At 61.2% G+C, this 15,469-nt stretch overlaps 1 protein-coding gene across 2 annotated transcripts in view; it reads left to right on the forward strand.

The window, feature by feature from the left end:
• The window catches only part of TTC38 (tetratricopeptide repeat domain 38), a 34,604-nt gene extending 19,648 nt beyond the window's left edge, over positions 1–14,956 (forward strand). For both annotated transcript variants that reach the window (XM_070790584.1, XM_070790583.1), the window contains exons 7-14: positions 2,108–2,227; positions 4,950–5,009; positions 6,074–6,112; positions 7,532–7,613; positions 9,666–9,831; positions 10,884–11,043; positions 11,255–11,328; positions 13,635–14,956. In XM_070790584.1, the coding sequence (XP_070646685.1) occupies positions 2,108–2,227; positions 4,950–5,009; positions 6,074–6,112; positions 7,532–7,613; positions 9,666–9,831; positions 10,884–11,043; positions 11,255–11,328; positions 13,635–13,728 (795 nt within the window). In that variant the 3' untranslated portion in view covers positions 13,729–14,956. The remainder of the gene's footprint in view (positions 1–2,107; positions 2,228–4,949; positions 5,010–6,073; positions 6,113–7,531; positions 7,614–9,665; positions 9,832–10,883; positions 11,044–11,254; positions 11,329–13,634) is intronic.
• Positions 14,957–15,469: the final 513 nt, after the last annotated feature.

A 15,469-nucleotide genomic window follows, 5' to 3' on the forward strand; every position in this document is an offset into this window, starting at 1 on the left:
GCTTCTGCTTCTCTGACTCAGAGGCCCCTCCTCCAGCGCCTCCCCTCCCAAGAGTAGAGACTGAGGCCCGGGGTGGGACCACCATGTACCCGGGAGTGACAGCCGCTCCTGGGCCTGGCTCAGGGCTGGCCCTCACTTGGACATGCCCGGTCCATCTGCTGGATGCAATGCCATGAGGCATTGAGCCCTTCGTCACTCAGAGGAGAGCAGCCAGGCTTTGGGAGGCCAAGGCCGAGGCCGCCCAGCCCACAGAAGGCAGTGCCAAGCTCCCCCAGGCTGCCTGAGCACCATCCATGCTGCCTGGACAGACCTGCTCCCCAGCTCCCAGCAGGGCTCGTCCCCCAGACGTTGCCCTGGAGGGCTCCCAGCACCCTCCCCCTCCCCAGGGGGCAGTGGTGCCCTCCTGGGGCCACAGGGCACATGGGTCTCTGCAGACCTCCGGGCTCACAAATAGAGGCGGGACTTGACAGGAGGTGACAGGGTCTGTGATGCAGTCCCGAGTCAGGGCTTTGAGCGGGGGACACAGGGGACTTCATGGTACTCTTGGCTCCGTGCTGGGGGACCAGGCGTCACCTCCCAGAGGGCCGGCTGCAGGAAGGTCCCCTGGACACCTTGGCATCGGGCCCTCCTGCAGGGCGCCATCTGTGTGGGCACCTGTGGGTGGCAGGATGGTTCAGAAAGTCAGAGGGCGACCAAAAGGTGAAGGGTCACAACCGCAGGAGCAGGAAGGGGTGATGTGGGGGCCCCCTTCCCTCCCTTCACAGTTGTTCTCCTGCGGGCGCCCACACGCTGACTCCAGCAGCAGTCCACTACAGACAGGTACTGGGCAAGGCCAGGCTTCTTGGAAACTGAGAGTAGGCTCCACAGGCTCCTCTGGGATCAGGAGAGGCTTCATGGTGGTGACACCCGGGCCTCCTCTGCAGGCTGAACCCCTAGGGCAGAAAGAGCCAAGGGCGGCAGTGGGGAAGGGGAGAGGCAGGCCCGGGCTGGCTGACAGACTGAGCACTGATAGACCGGGGCTTAGGGCGGAGGTGGGAGGGCCGGGTGCTGGGAGCAAAGTCTGGGGACAGCAGGGCCAGGTCACCCTGGCCAGGCGGACTTTGCCCCAGGAAACTGTGGGGGAAGCAGGTCAGCGGGGAGGGCGGCCACGATCCCCACAGGGGGTGAGAGCAGCCCCTGCCCTAAGCCCCGGCCCCGTGCTGCACCCCCGGGTCTCCCGCGGCATCCCGGTCCTGTGGGGCTCCGCCCCAGGCCCCCGGCATCCCTGCAGGCGGGCCCCTTCCCTGTCCCCACGCAGACCGGACGGGCGCGTGCAGTGGGGCTTCACACCGCCCGCTGCAGCGCAGACCACCTGGCAGGGGCCAGGCCAGGGGCAGAGGTGAAAGGCACGGGGGAACCGAGGTGGCAGGGCTGGGGGGGCCCGTGGTTGGGTGTGGGGGGTCTGGACCCGTGTGGGTGGTCCCCAGGGTCGCGGGGAAGCTCGGCTTACTGCCCCGTGCCGGGCTCAGTAGGCGCCCAGTAGCCTCACATCCCTCTGCCGTGTTGTCTCTGGCAAGTCCACCAGTCCTGTGAGTGGCTGTCGCTATTACTAGCAGTATCAGAACGAGCCTGGAAAGCCACACCTGTGGTCCTTGCGTGTTGTGGGCCTTGATTGTGTGTGGCCTTGGGTGTGTACTAGTTGGGAGGGGCAGCTGAGAGCCCCCGGAGTCCGTGCACACTCAGTGTCCACTGGCCTCCATGGCAGCCCCGAGAGGAAGGTGGAGACGCTGGGCGGCGTGTTGCACGTGACTCAGCTGTGTACCGGAGGCTTGGGGCGAAGGGGCTGGATAAGCCCTGCTTTGGAAAGACCCCACTGCCGCCCCACTGTGTGGCTCTGGGCAAGTCACTCAGCCTCCCTGCGCCTTAGTGTCCCCATCCGTGAAGTGGGCACTGACACCCTCGTTGGCAGCATCCAGCGTTCGGTTCACGGGCTGGTCTTTGGGGTCGTTACTCTGGGGCAGAGCCCAGGCCCCTGGCGCCCCTGCACTTGGCACGCCTTGTCCCCAGGTGGACCGACTCACGCATCACGTTAATTTGTCCTCCTGCCGCCCCCTCCTCACCCACGTAGGCTTTATCCATTAACCCGACGGACGCATGGTCGGTGCACACCGTTGCGCACATTCACGAGATGAGAGCGGAGGTCCAGGAAGGATTGGAGTTCATGCAGCACTCAGAGGCCCACTGGAAGGTATGGTTCTTGTCCATCCACCTGCCTGGAAAATTCTATCTGTCTTCGTAAGTTAAGCTGAGGATTAACAGCCAGGGTTACTGGGTGCAGCTTAGTTTTGGGGAAACTTCTGTTCCTCTTGGAAGCATTCCTATCAAACCACCAGGTCCCCTGGGAGCCACATGGCTCCCCAACACCTGCCAGCATTTTGCAGGCAATCCTAGAATTGGTCGTGGCCTGAGGCATTTGGCTGTAGAAGGAATGGATGAGAAAAATTACTGGGTGAACAAGAACCCAGGCTTCCCAGGTGGCTCAGCAGTAAAGAATCCTCTACAATGCAGGAGACCCAGGTTCGATCCCTGGGTCAGGAAAATCCCCCCCTGGAGAAGGAAATGGCAACCCACTCCTGTATCCTTGCCTGGAGAATCCCGTGGACAGAGGAGCCTGGCGGGCTACAGTCCACCAGGTCGCAGAGTCGACCACGACTGAGCGACTAAACAACGGCAACGAACCAGAGCCTGGTGCTGGTGAGAACCACGGAGGCTCTGAGCTGCCTGCTCCACCACCGGCCAGAGGGCTGGACACAGACCCCGGAGCCACAGAGTATCCTCAGGGAGCAGCTGGTGCAGCCAGGGGCCAATGGGGTGGGTGAGGGCCCAGCGACCGTCTGCAGGGCTGGCATGCGGGGGCCGGGTCCCTGGTGGGGCAGCGGCACCCCTGCCATCCAGACCTCTCAAGCCCTGCCAGGGACTTTCCTGGGGCCTGACCACCCTGGGGCCTCCCTGTGCCCGCCTGTGCCCAGCTGCGGTGGCCCTCCACCCTCACACGTGCCTCTTGTCCTCGGGCTTGTCCCTGGCACACACCCGGGCTACCTCTCCAGGGGTGTCTGCTGCCCAGCCCTTCTCTGGGCCCCGGTGGGCACCCAGCAGCGGGTGGTCAGCGACTGAGCAAATGAAGGCGAGACCAGGAACCCAGCAGGGATCGGGGACTGGCTGGGTCACCTCGGTGCCTCCCAGCGGCTCCCTGGCCCAGGAAGGCCAGTGAGAAGTCATTGACGAGAAGGCAGCATCCCGGTCTCTCCGGGAAGGGTATTAGGTGGAGCAGGCGAGCAGGTGCAAGGTGCACTTGGAGAACTGTGATGGCATTAGATTCAGACTCATGGTTTTTAAAGGATCCCCAGACCCTGGGCCTGACCTCGGCCCTGGATGGGGAGTAGGGGGCACAGTGTGGGTCGGGCCCCGGACCTCAGGCCCCCCAGCAGGTACTGACCCTGCATGGAGAGGGCACCTGGGCGGCCGTGCCCTCCGGGGGGATGCCGGGGAGGCCTGGCCAAGGCCGGGTCATTTGTATTCATTCCATTTACTTCCTGCCCCAGACTCTGGATTTCCTGGGCCTGGGTGCTTGAGGCCTGGCCTCTCCCCAGGGCAAGAACCCGATCCCTCTGAGCCTCAGTTTCCTCATCTGAAAAACCTGCTGTTGCCACTGCTGTGAGGCCCCTGGCCCCAAAGGAGCATCCTTGGACGCTGGCCTGACTGTTAACATGAGGCAGCACTTGATGGCTGGGCTCATCTGGCAGGCGCTGGGCCCCGACGCCTGTGCAAGGCCCCTACGGTGGCTCCTGACGGTCTCCAGCCTGACTGCACGGCCCAGGGGCAGATGGCGGGGCCCGCGGCTCCCCTTCCCGTCCTCCAGTACCTGCCCCTGGTTCTTGGCTGCCGGCACCAAGCTCAGTTCTTCAGGCTCCAGTCAGTGTCCCAGGCTTTACCTCATCCCAGGGACCCCACTGAGAGTCCTGCCCAGGCTTCTGCGTCTTCAAAAGGCCCGTCAAGTGGAGCCAGCAGCTCCCAGCATGACCACAGCATGACAGGGGCACTCTTGGGGGTATGGAAACCCAGAGGAAGCATCCCACCCAATTGGGCTTGAGGGGGAAGCAGTCAGAGAAGGCTTCCTGGTGGAGGCAGCCTGTGAGATAAATGTCGAAGGGTGAGTAGGAGTTTGTGGACAAAGGACAGGGAGGTGTAGGATCAGTGTAAACAGAAGTCCGCAGTGGCCTGTGACAGAGGGGAGCTGGGAGGGTTGAATCCTCAGACATAGGTGCCAGGTAGACGTGGGCCATGGAGGAGGCAGCGTTAGCTGCCTCCCAGGAGGTGGGAGGTGCCCAAGCAGAGAAGAAAGTGTCTGTTGTAACCCTGTAGGCTGGCGCTCGTGGTGGGGCCCAAAGCACAGCAGCCGCAGCCGTCCAGGTGCCACCGCTGCCCCCTTATCCCGTGGGCTGTGCCAGGACCTGCAGAGGTTCGGCCCCGGGCACAGCTGTCCGTCGGGCTTTACTGGGATGCCCTGCCTGTTGGGCACATTCGGCCTCTGCAGCCGTTTGGATGGACTTCCTCATTTTCTCCACACCACACCTAAGGAAGGCGAGGCTTGGGGTGCCAAGTGGCCCCCTCTGGGTGGCTCTGGTTTTCCTGTCTCCTCATCCTGGGGCTAAGATGCCAGCCTGCTGTAGCCTGAGCACCCTCAGTAAATTCAGGCATACCGCTTGCCGAGGCTCAGGGCCGAAGGAATGGACAGGCGTGGACTTGCCAGCCAGGGCAGCCGAGGCAGGGGCTGGGAAGTGTTTCCTGCACCCGAAGCTGCGGGCTTCTGCGTTGACACGGACAGCAGCTGCTTATCCCCCCGTACCGCGCCCCCCCAACCCCCGACCCTGGGCTGTCAGATTTTTCTCATTCTCTTGTTCTTCCCCCAGGACTCTGACATGCTTGCTTGTCATAATTATTGGCACTGGGCCTTATATCTGATTGAAAAGGTAAGATGACCGGCTGTCTTACCCTACAAAGATGGAGGGCTTACCCTCCAAGGAGAGAAAGGCTTTTCCCCTGTGCTGTGCTGTATGCCCTGCGGAGCAGTGGTGTGTGTGTGCATTTCAGCGGTGTTCTCACCCTGTGCTGTGCTGTATGCCCTGCGGAGCAGTGGTGTGTGTGTGCATTTCAGCGGTGTTCTCACCCTGTGCTGTGCTGTATGCCCTGCGGAGCAGTGGTGTGTGTGTGCATTTCAGCGGTGTTCTCACCCTGTGCTGTACTGTATGCCCTGCGGAGCAGTGGTGTGTGTGTGCATTTCAGCGGTGTTCTCACACAGTCGGGCACTCATGTTTTCAAACAGCTTCTCAGGTTTGAACTCCGTTAGGTGCTTCCCACTGTCCTGGACTCAGAAACCCTGTACACACATGTGCCATTTGTGGCGACAAGGCAGCTCCAGTGTGAACTGCTCCAAGGCAGTCCCTGCAGTGAACTCCAGGCCTGCACCCCACAGTGAACCTGGACGAGCCGTGGGGCCCTCACAGTGCTTCACCCAGTGGGGGCGCGGGTGTGGGGCCATGCTGGACCCCAGCGACCCCACCACTGGGTCCCATTTATAGGGGCTCTTCTTACAGTTTGTCGTAGAGAAAATCTAGAAGCTCCCTAAAGGTCCAAAGAGAAATGCTTGGAAGGTAAGGACCCTGTAAGGATATGCAGAATGCAGTAACACAGCATCTTCAAGAAAGCGGTGAACCCAGCGGAATGGGCCATGAGGAAAAGACAGAGAGGAAGAAACCGTCCTGGAAGAAATAGATGGGAGAGCTCACAGCCGCTCGACAAGCGCTTCATGCGAAAAATGATGCTTTTGCGGAAAGGGCTCCCCTAGCAGCAGCTGGTGCCGTGTCTCCCACCTGGGAAGAAGGGCTGGGGCCGGGTGGGTTCCCCTCCTCCCATCCCGAGACCCACCAAGCTGTGGGTAGGCAGGCTGGGGCCTTTGTCGAGGCGTTTTCAGTTCACGTCTCAGCATCTCATTTCACCTCCTCCCTGTGTTAATCCTGGAACTTCATTTTTCCAGGGCGAATACGAGGCTGCGTTGACCATTTACGATGACCACGTAAGTCCACGCTTGCACCCAATTCAGTTTATTTCGTCGATTCACCTTCAGTCTCGAACAGTTCCCTGATCCAGTCCGTGTTGCCCCAGACAGACCCATAGCTGGAGCGAGAGCCCAGCTCTTGTGTGAGACCTCACAGTGCTGATTCTCTCCAAGGGTGGTGTTGAAACCCAGAATGGGATTTGACTCTGCTCACCTGTGGGCGTTGGGAGATTGCTTTCCCAGATGGCTCGGTGGTAAAGAACCCACCTGCCAATGCAGGAGATGCAAGAGATGAGGGTTCAATCCCCTGGGAAGATCCCCTGGAGGAGGAAATGGCAACCCACTCCGGTCTTCTTGCCTGGAGAATCCCATGGACAGAGGAGTCTGGTGAGCTGCAATCCATGGGGTTGCAGAGTCGGACACAACTGAGCACTAGATAAAGCATACATACTGTATTTTACCACGGTAACCAGTGCAAGTGTACGGTCACCATGGCAACCAGTTTGTGTGTACAGTTACCATGGTGACCGCATTAGGTGTGCGGTTCCCATGGTAAGCAGTTTACATGTACAGCTCTGTGGTGGTCAGTACATTCACATTGCAATGCAGCCTTCGCCACCATCCATTCCTGCAACTTTTTTATCTTTCCAAACTGAAAATCCCCACCTACTCAACGCTAACCATTCCCCCTCTCTCCAGGCCCTAAGTATATGTTTGAAAGTGAAAGTGTTAGTCACTCAGTCATGTCTGAGTCTTTGCGGCCCTGTGGACTGTAGCCCGCCAGGCTCCTCTGTCCAGGGAATTCTCCAGGCAAGAATACTGGAGTGGGTTGCCATTCTCTTCTCCAGGGGGTCTTCCTGACCCAGGGATTGAACCCAAGTCCTGTATTAGCAGGCAGACTCAACTTTTGAGCCAAAGATGTGTGTTTAAAAGAAAAAAAAAAGCCTCACTCAGAACTTCTGGGCACCCCACTGTGGGCTTACGAACAGTCTGGGGCACAGACATGCTTGTGATTTGAGGCTCTGAACCCTGGAGAAAAATGCTCAGTAGGGTTTCCTGTAAGAGGAAAGCCTATGTAAGCTCCATCCTCTATAAGGCACTCCTTGCGGTAGGGAATGAAGGGTGACGGGAGCTTGTGGGGTGGGGTGCAGACCCGCTGGAGGAGTAGTTGTTGTCAGGCCAGGCGGGGACACGCGGTGCGAGGCGGGCCAGGGCCCGACGCCCACTCCCCTGGGGCCAGTGCGCTGGGCTCTCTCCCAAGTCTGTCCAGTGTCCCTCAGGCACCCGGAGCGGCCCAGGCCCTGAGAGCCGAACGGCCCTGAGGGGTGCGTGGAGGGGACGCTGGCGGTGGCTTCCGTGGGCTGAGGGCTTGGCCCCGATGGGCGGACTCGGGTGGTCCCTGCAGCCCCTCACCCCCCACCCGCCCTTGTCTTCCAGATCCTCCCCAGCCTGCGGGCCAGCGGGGCGATGCTGGACGTGGTGGACAGCTGCTCCATGCTGTACCGGCTGCAGATGGAAGGTAGCCCTGTCTGCTTCCTGCTTCCCCCCTCCAGTGTGACGAGCGGGCGGTGCCGTGGCTGGGGTCCAGGCCGGCAGGAGCGCTTGAGCGAGTTTCTCCAGGGCCTGCTCTCAGCCCTGGGGCAGTGCGGCCCCAGGCCAGGGGCCAGGCCCCAGCTGCCCTTTGTCCTGGTTCCCACTGCCCCTCGGAGCACAGGCCTCCAGCTCCAAACCTGGCGGGCCCCTGCCGTCCCCACAGCCTACCTGCCCGGCCTGCAAGGCACAGGTGGCACCTGGCCACCCGTCTCTGGTACCATCTGTTTCTCAATGCCCAGGGATTTCAGAGAGACACATTTCTCAACAGTGTCACCTGATGCTTGGACGTGGCCAGGACGGGGTTGGTCATACCTCTGGGGGCCACGGAGGGCTTCCGGCCGACCGCTGCGGGTACCGGACGGCTCTGTCCGCCCTCCCAGGTTCAGCAGAGCCAAACCCCTGCCCACCACAGGGCCCGTGTCAGCGGGACAGAGTGGGCATGAGGCTGTTTCTAGACTGCTCTGGGAAGGCTTCCTAGAGGAGGTGAGATGGAAGCCACGAAAAGGAGCACAGGGTTTTGTCGAGGGGCGATGGGAAAGGACATCAGAACAGGGAGTGGCCTATCCAGCGCCACAAGGACGGCAGCCGATGGCCTGTTCTGGGGATGAGCGAGCGGCACGGTCCGGAGCGGCACGAGCGGAGGAGGCTGAAGGGTGGGGATGGAGGGTGATGAATGCAGCTTTTATCTGCATATTGGAGGGCCTGTGGGGCCAGGCTGAACTGGTTCCGTCCAGCAAGCGGGCTGAGCAAGGGGAGGCCAGGCTCGAGGGGGCGACGGGGCTGGGCGGCCAGAGCCCGGCTGGTGGGGCCTGTGTCTCTGCTCAGCCAGAGCCTCCAGAGCTGGGAGGGGAGGAGAGGGCCCGGGGAAGCTGCGTCCTGCTGACCCCGACCCTGTAGACCCTTCGTCTGTGGAGGTCCAGCCTGGGCCTCAAGCCTGGGCCCCCCGAATGCCTGTGAGGAGGGGCTCAGAAGGGCCGGGCCCTGGTCTGGAGGCTGGGAGACCCCATCGGGGTGCCATGGGGCTGGGGAAGGGAGAGGAAGGCCACTTGCTTCCTCACCGCAGAGTGGAGCCTCCAGGCTGCTTCCAGTTGACGGGCAGAGACGCGGAGGTCCAGGGCAACCACAGGGTCGCGGGAGGAACGTGAGGAGCAGGAGGGGGAGTCGGGTAACTTTCGGGATCCACGAGGGACAGGAGGGGAGGTGGTGTGAGAGAGCAGAGTAGAAGGAACAGTCTCGAGCTGGAAATACAGACCCAAAGGAGTGCTCAGTCACTTAGTCGTGCCCGACTCTTTGCGACAACTCTTTGTAGCCCCATGGATGGTAGCCCGCCAGGCTCCTCTGTCCATGGGATTCTCCAGGCAAGAACACTGGAGTGGGTTGCCATGCCCGCCTTCAGGGGATCTTTCCAGCCCAGAAATCGAACCCAGGTCTCCCACATTGCGAGCACATTGTTTACCTCTGAGCCACCAGAGAAGCCCCAAAAGGAAGACCCAAAGGATACTCTTTATGAATTCCGCAGGTTCTGACTGGCCCCCTGCCCTGTGTCAGGGGCCTTCCCAGTGAGAACCACAAGAGCAAGTTTTACAGTGGTTTTGCTCTGTTGCGTCTGACTCTTTGCAACCCCATGGACTGTAACCCACCAGGCTCCTCTGTCCATGGGATTCTCCAGGCAGGAAGACTGGAGTGGGTTGCCATTTCCTTCTCCAATACAGTGGTTTGGGGTTTGTCAAAGGGGTCAGAGACTTCACTGAACACCCTTCCATAGCTTTTATTATTTTGATTGGCTTTCTACCTTACCCATCTGCTGCTTTTATGATTAAACAAAGTTAACGTAAGCCAGGCCCAAAGGCCTAAGCCCGAGGCCAGATGCCACCTGCCAGCTTCGCAGGGTCTCCTCACGTGGAACCACCTGTGGGGGCCAGAGGCTCGTGCACACAGCGCTCACGCCAGGCCCGCGGGTGTCCCCCCGTGTCCCCAGGGGTCTCCGTGGGCGAGCGGTGGCAGGACGTCCTGTCTGTGACCCGGAAGCACAGCCGAGACCACATCTTGCTCTTCAACGATGCGCACTTTCTGATGGCGTCCCTGGGCGCAGGGGACGCCCAGACCACGCAGGAGCTGCTGAGCACCCTGCGGGACGCCAGCGAGTACGTGGAGGGCCTGGGGCGGGGGGCGGGGGCAGCGCGGCAGACCGCCTCTGCCTGCCGGGAGGCCGAGGGTGGAGGCCCCAGGTGAGCACAGCCACACGGATGCCCATGGCGGCCCTCCCAGGGGTGCCCCTTAGACGAACATCCTCCGAAGGTGCGTGCCCCAGGTGTTCAGTCTCCCCCAGCTGTGTGTCCCCGTGGGGCGGGCCCTTCGAGGGTACGGTTGCTTCCCACCCCGCCTCCCCCCCCCCCCCCCCACCCGGGACACAGAGCAGTCCCTGTCCTCTACGCCTCAAGGTCAAGGTCAATGTCATGCCCAGGGGAGGTGGGGAGGCCCTGGAGCCAGAGGGACTGCCCCTTACAGGGTCTCAGCTCTCTGCTGTCAGCCTGCTTGCTCAGCTGGTGGGAGAATGGGGGCAGTGACATGGTGACATCCCCGCACCAATCACAGCGGGGCCAGAGAGTCCGGGGAGGCACAGTACAGGCCACCAGGGATGTGGCCAGCCGTCTCCCGAGCGGAGGGCTACAGCTGGGGACCAGGAGCCCTGGCGGTTTGTCCCGGCTGCCCAAGGGAGGTTGACACCCACGGCCACTTGCCCTGCCCCTCCTCCTGGGGCTTTGGCCATAGCTTGAGGCCCCCAGCCCTCATGACCCAGATCGGGCACCTCCTGAGGGCCCTGGGAAGACGAGGCCTGCCCCAGCTGTTCATTCAGTCCAGGGGCAGCACCAGCTCCAGTACAGCCTTGACTTGCTTTCCCTGCAAGGTCAGCCCTGCTACTCCCACTTTACAGATGAGCAAACTGAGGCCAGGCGTCAGGGCACCGGCCCGAGGCCACAGCGCCATTGGACTGAGTTGAGAGCCTGTTCTCTCCCATCCCTGGTGGCCTGTCCTCCGTCAGCCCACCTTATCAAAGCCCCTACTGTGTGGGGCACAGAGTCAGGGGCGCCGGGCTGAGGAGGAGGCCACCCTCTTAGGGACCTGAGTTGGGTGGGAGACCGATGTGCCGTCACGGGGGCAGCACAGGGCTGAGGGCACCCTCTTGGGCCGGCAGGTCCCCAGGGGAGAACTGCCAGCACCTCCTGGCCCGCGACGTGGGGCTGCCCCTGTGCCAGGCCCTGGTGGAGGCCCAGGATGGGAGCCCCGACCGCGTGGTGGAGCTGCTTCTGCCCATCCGCTACCGGCTGGTCCAGATAGGAGGCAGCAATGCCCAGGTGAGCCCCAGCCTTGCACGTGTCACACAAGGGCCCTGGGGCCAGGAGCCCCCACAGTCCGCAGCCCCCGGGCTCCCGTGGGGTGGGAAGGTCCTTGCGGCTCACACCCCCATGAGCTTGTCCCTGAGGACTGGCCGGCCTGCAGTGGGGGAGGGGGTCCCCACCCCTCGTCCCGTGTCACGGGGTCTCACGTGCCCAGTGCATCTTTCAGAGAGATGTCTTCAACCAGTTACTGATTCACGCGGCCTTGAACTGCTCGTCCGGCCTCCACAAGCACGTGGCCCGGTGAGTTCCGTATTCTGGCCCAGAGCCCAGCCAAGAAGGACCCCGAGCACAGCCCCTGTCACTCGGGGGTCTCCCCTGGACTTTCAGGGTCCCAGAGGTTCCCACCTGCCTTGGCCGAAGGTGGTGCCCGTCTCTAAGCCTGTGAAGACACGAGGCCCCGAGGGTGCCTGGTTCTCCCCTCTGAGCATCTGCAACTTGACCAAAGGGGCAGAGGGCCCTGCCTTCAGCGCCCCCTGCCCCGCCCTCCCCCAGCGCACTCCTTGTCCTGGCCACGCTGAGCTCGTTACTTGTGCAGGCCCCTGGGCCTTCACACGTGCCGCCCTTCTGCCTGAGACGTCCTTCCTTCTGCACCCGCTGACACCCACTGAGCCTTCAGGCCTCGGCTCACATTATCCTACCAAACTGTGCCAGGTGCCAGGGGGAGAGGTGGGTGGGTAGGCCCCAGCCGAGGCTGCGAGGAGCTTCCCTCTCCTGCAGGGAGTAAGCGATTCATTCCACAAATGTGTGTAAAAACGCTGTGGGCGTGGGCGCACTGCCCGGGATGCCATGGTGGAGGGGTTGAGTGGATGGGGGCCAGGGTGGGAGGGAGCCCGTGGAGGTGACATTCAGGCGGACTCCTGAAACCAAGAGGGTTTAATCGGCTCAGAGGTGATCTGCTCAGGAGGAGGGGTGCGGCTGGAGGATTAGGGGTGTCAGGGTGGGGGCACCCCAGGAAGAAAGCTCTGGGAAGCCAGCCTCTGCCACAACCTCTGTGCTCCCACCCCGGCTCCTCTCAGCCCCACCGGCCCCAGTGCCCTGGGGGTGAGATGAGACCCCCTCCTCGCCCAAGTCTCCTGGCCAGCTGGAGCGCCAAAGGGAAAGGGGTTCCGGGGTGCCAGGTGGGTGGAAGAGGTGTCCTGAGGCCCCGTGAAGCTGCTGCTGCAAGTCCAGACTGCACAGGGGGCACTTGCTGGACTCTGGAGGTTAGAGGTCCGGCGGAAGGGGCCAGAGTCCACGCAGCCCATGGCAGGCAAGGCCCAGCTTCCTCAGCGGTGGTTCCAGCCGAGCAGTGCAGGTTTGGTGGTGCTGATGAAACAAGCATTGATGGTGTGTCCCACGAGTGTGGACAGACACACAGGAAGTGGTCACACCCTGTAGCGCCCTGGACGCATGGCCCCTCTATCAGCCCCCCACGGTCACATGCAGAGCCGCACACATTCTCTAGTGCTGGAGCTGCTTGGGGGCTCCAGGCCTGGTGGCAGCTGGGCAGGGAGGGTGGGGCCCTGTGGACAGAGAGGCGGGCGAGGCCTTGAGCAGGGGAGCTGGGGTCAGCTGGAGGGCACGATGTGGTCCACGCTGGGGGTGCTGGGGAACCCGCTGCCGGCGGGGTACCTTCCTGGCATCCTCACGCTGCTCAGCCCCCCTCCCCTCCAAAGCAGAACGCCTCAGCCCCCTGCCATGGTGTCCCCAGCCCCAGTGCCAGGCCCAGCCCCTTAACCCTGCCCTCAGTGCAAAGGATCACTATGGTCAGTTGTTTGGCGGGGGGTCTTTGTCTTAAATTATCTTCCCTTGTTGAAAGCTGGAATTTTCCCCTCACCGTTCCTTTGGCCGCTTGATTCCCTAGAACATTCTCAGGCACGTTGTTGTTCAGTCGCTCAGTCGTGTCCGACTCTTTGCAACCCCGTGGACGGCAGCACGCTAGGCTTCCCTGTCCATCACCCACTCCCGGAGCTTGCTCAAACTCATGTCCATCGAGTCGGTGATGCCATCCAACCTTCTCATCCTCTGTCATCCCCTTCTCCTACCCCAAGTCTTTCCCAGCATCAGGGTTTTTTCCGGCATTCTCAGGCATGGTCTTCCCCTCCATCTCCATGGTCACGCCCCACCCTCTGGTCCAGGCACTCCTTATGGCAAGGAGACAGGCCCCAGTCTTGGGGCAGGTGAGGCCACAGGGGTGTGCCCACCCTGAAACGCTCTGCACTTGGGCATCACCAGGACACTGCCAGGGTGCTCTCCAATCATGGATGGCCTGGGCCAGCATGAAGATGTGGGGCGGGAGCCCAGGCTTTCTCAACCTCACAGCGCTGCCCACCTGCTGTCCTCTCCCCACCCCTGCCAAGGCCCTGTCTCCTGCCTCTGGGCCTTGGTCCCACCTGTCCCCTGGGCCGTGATGCCAGCCCCTCCCTCCACCACTGGGTGAGGGGGCTTCTTGCTTTCTGCCAGCTCAGCCCCAGCCCATGCTGCTCATGTCCTGCCTCAGGGTGGAGAGCCATCCATCCCCCAGCTTCTAGAAGGTTCCAGCACTGACCTTGTCTCTGTTTCCCCAGGAGCCTTCTGATGGAGCGAGATGCCTTAAAGCCCAACTCCCCCCTGACCGCTAGGCTCATCCGCAAGGCGGCCGCCGTCCACCTCCTGCAGTGAGCCGGCCTGGCTGCCCACCCCGCGGGGCCTCTGCGACCCTCAGACCGGCTGCTGCATGGGCTTCGCAGGGTTACAAGTGGTTGGGGCCAGTTGGCTGGGCCTGTAAAGCAGAAGGCCCTGTAACCAGCAGCGTTACAGGAAGAGGGGCAGAAATCAATTTTCAGCATGGTTCCAAATCTTTTTCTAATACTCGCTCAGGGCCATAGTGCGGTTTCAAGCAGAGCCTAGGTGGGGGCTGCTGTTTTATTTGCCTCAAAAACTGTTTTCCCAGGGGACCCTCCTTTACACCTCCCAGTTCGAGGGTTGGAAGGTCGGGGTGGGGTGGTGGTGGGCTCAGCTTGGGGAGGGGAGTCTCCCATCCACCCCTAGGGGCACCCCTCTCCGCACTCCAGGCCGCCCCTGGGATAAAGCCCACCATTCTGCCTTCCTCTCCATATTCTGGAAAGGTTCTGTCGTCCCACCTTTTGGATGAGGGGACCCATGGTGGGGAGTGACTTGCCCAGGGTCCCGACTAGTGGGGGCCCTGTGCCTCCTGGGAGAGGGGCTCCCACCTCAGTGCCTGGGCCCTTGGCCCTTCTGCTGTGTCTGCAGAGACGTCTGCAAGCTTCCCCTGGGGCTTTAGTGGCACTGATTTGGGTAGATTTTCTCTTAATTCTAAACTGCACATTGTCAACCAGGATTCTTAAAAACTTTTTACTTCACATGGGAGTACAGTTGATTTACGGTGTTGTATTAGTTTCAACAAAGTGATTCAGTTATACCCATGCATGTGTCTGTTCCTTTTCAAATTCTTTTCCCATTTAGGTTGTTATAGACTATGGAGTAGGGATCCCTGTGTTCTGCAGTGGGTCCTTGATTATTTTTGTCAACCATGATTTTAATCATATGTATGCACACTCGTTGATCTGCTGTGCTTTCTGAGGTGTGAAGATTGAGTGTGGACGCAGAAACCAAAGCCTTGTGACTTGGCTTTAACAAGATCTGAGCCAGTTTTATAACTGCTGCCTCTGTCTCCCTCCCCGCGGGGAACCCGGCCCTGACGTCCAACTTGGTGATGCTGTGAGAGGCAGTCTCTGCCCACTGGTGTTTCTCAGGTTCCTTCAGTGCAAACTGAAATTAGGTTAGGGACTCACGGGGCACGGAGGGGGCGGGTCTTCCGGGAGGCAGCAGACACCTCTAAATCGACTAGACACATTTCCTGGGATTAAAATAAATTAGTTAATTGGTTCCTTTGCCTGACTGTTACTGGGTGGGCACCTCTGAGCCTCCTCCATGTGCCAGGCCTGGGCTGGGTCCTGGGAAGACAGGCTTCTCCTGAACATGGGGTTGGATTAGGGCAGTGAGTCAAAAGCAGAGTCATTACAATGGGATTTCAAGAGAGTTGCTGTCTGTCCCCAGGAGTTAGGGACACATCCCAAGGGGAGCCTGCCCTCCCACTCTGAGCTGTCCCTTCCTGCCAGCTCCCATGCTCATACCCCATATGCTCTCCCCTCTCCTGGTTCCAAACAAGACACAGCCTGGCCAGGGGAGCAAGAACCCTGGCCCCCTCCTCCAGGAAGGCCTCCGGCCTCCCACTGCAGGCCAGGGTCCCACAGTCCTTGCTACTGCACCTTTTCCCCCAGCTCCGCCCTCCGCAGGTCAGGGACATCTGTGTCCCAACATCATCCAGCACGGAACTTGCCCTGACTACCTGTCAGTGAACCCATGACTGGTGAATGAGCCCTTGAATGAGTGCATTACA

The sequence above is a fragment of the Bos indicus genome, chromosome 5 (assembly GCF_029378745.1).
Source record: "Bos indicus isolate NIAB-ARS_2022 breed Sahiwal x Tharparkar chromosome 5, NIAB-ARS_B.indTharparkar_mat_pri_1.0, whole genome shotgun sequence".
In the NCBI taxonomy this organism is placed as follows: Eukaryota; Metazoa; Chordata; class Mammalia; order Artiodactyla; family Bovidae; genus Bos; species Bos indicus.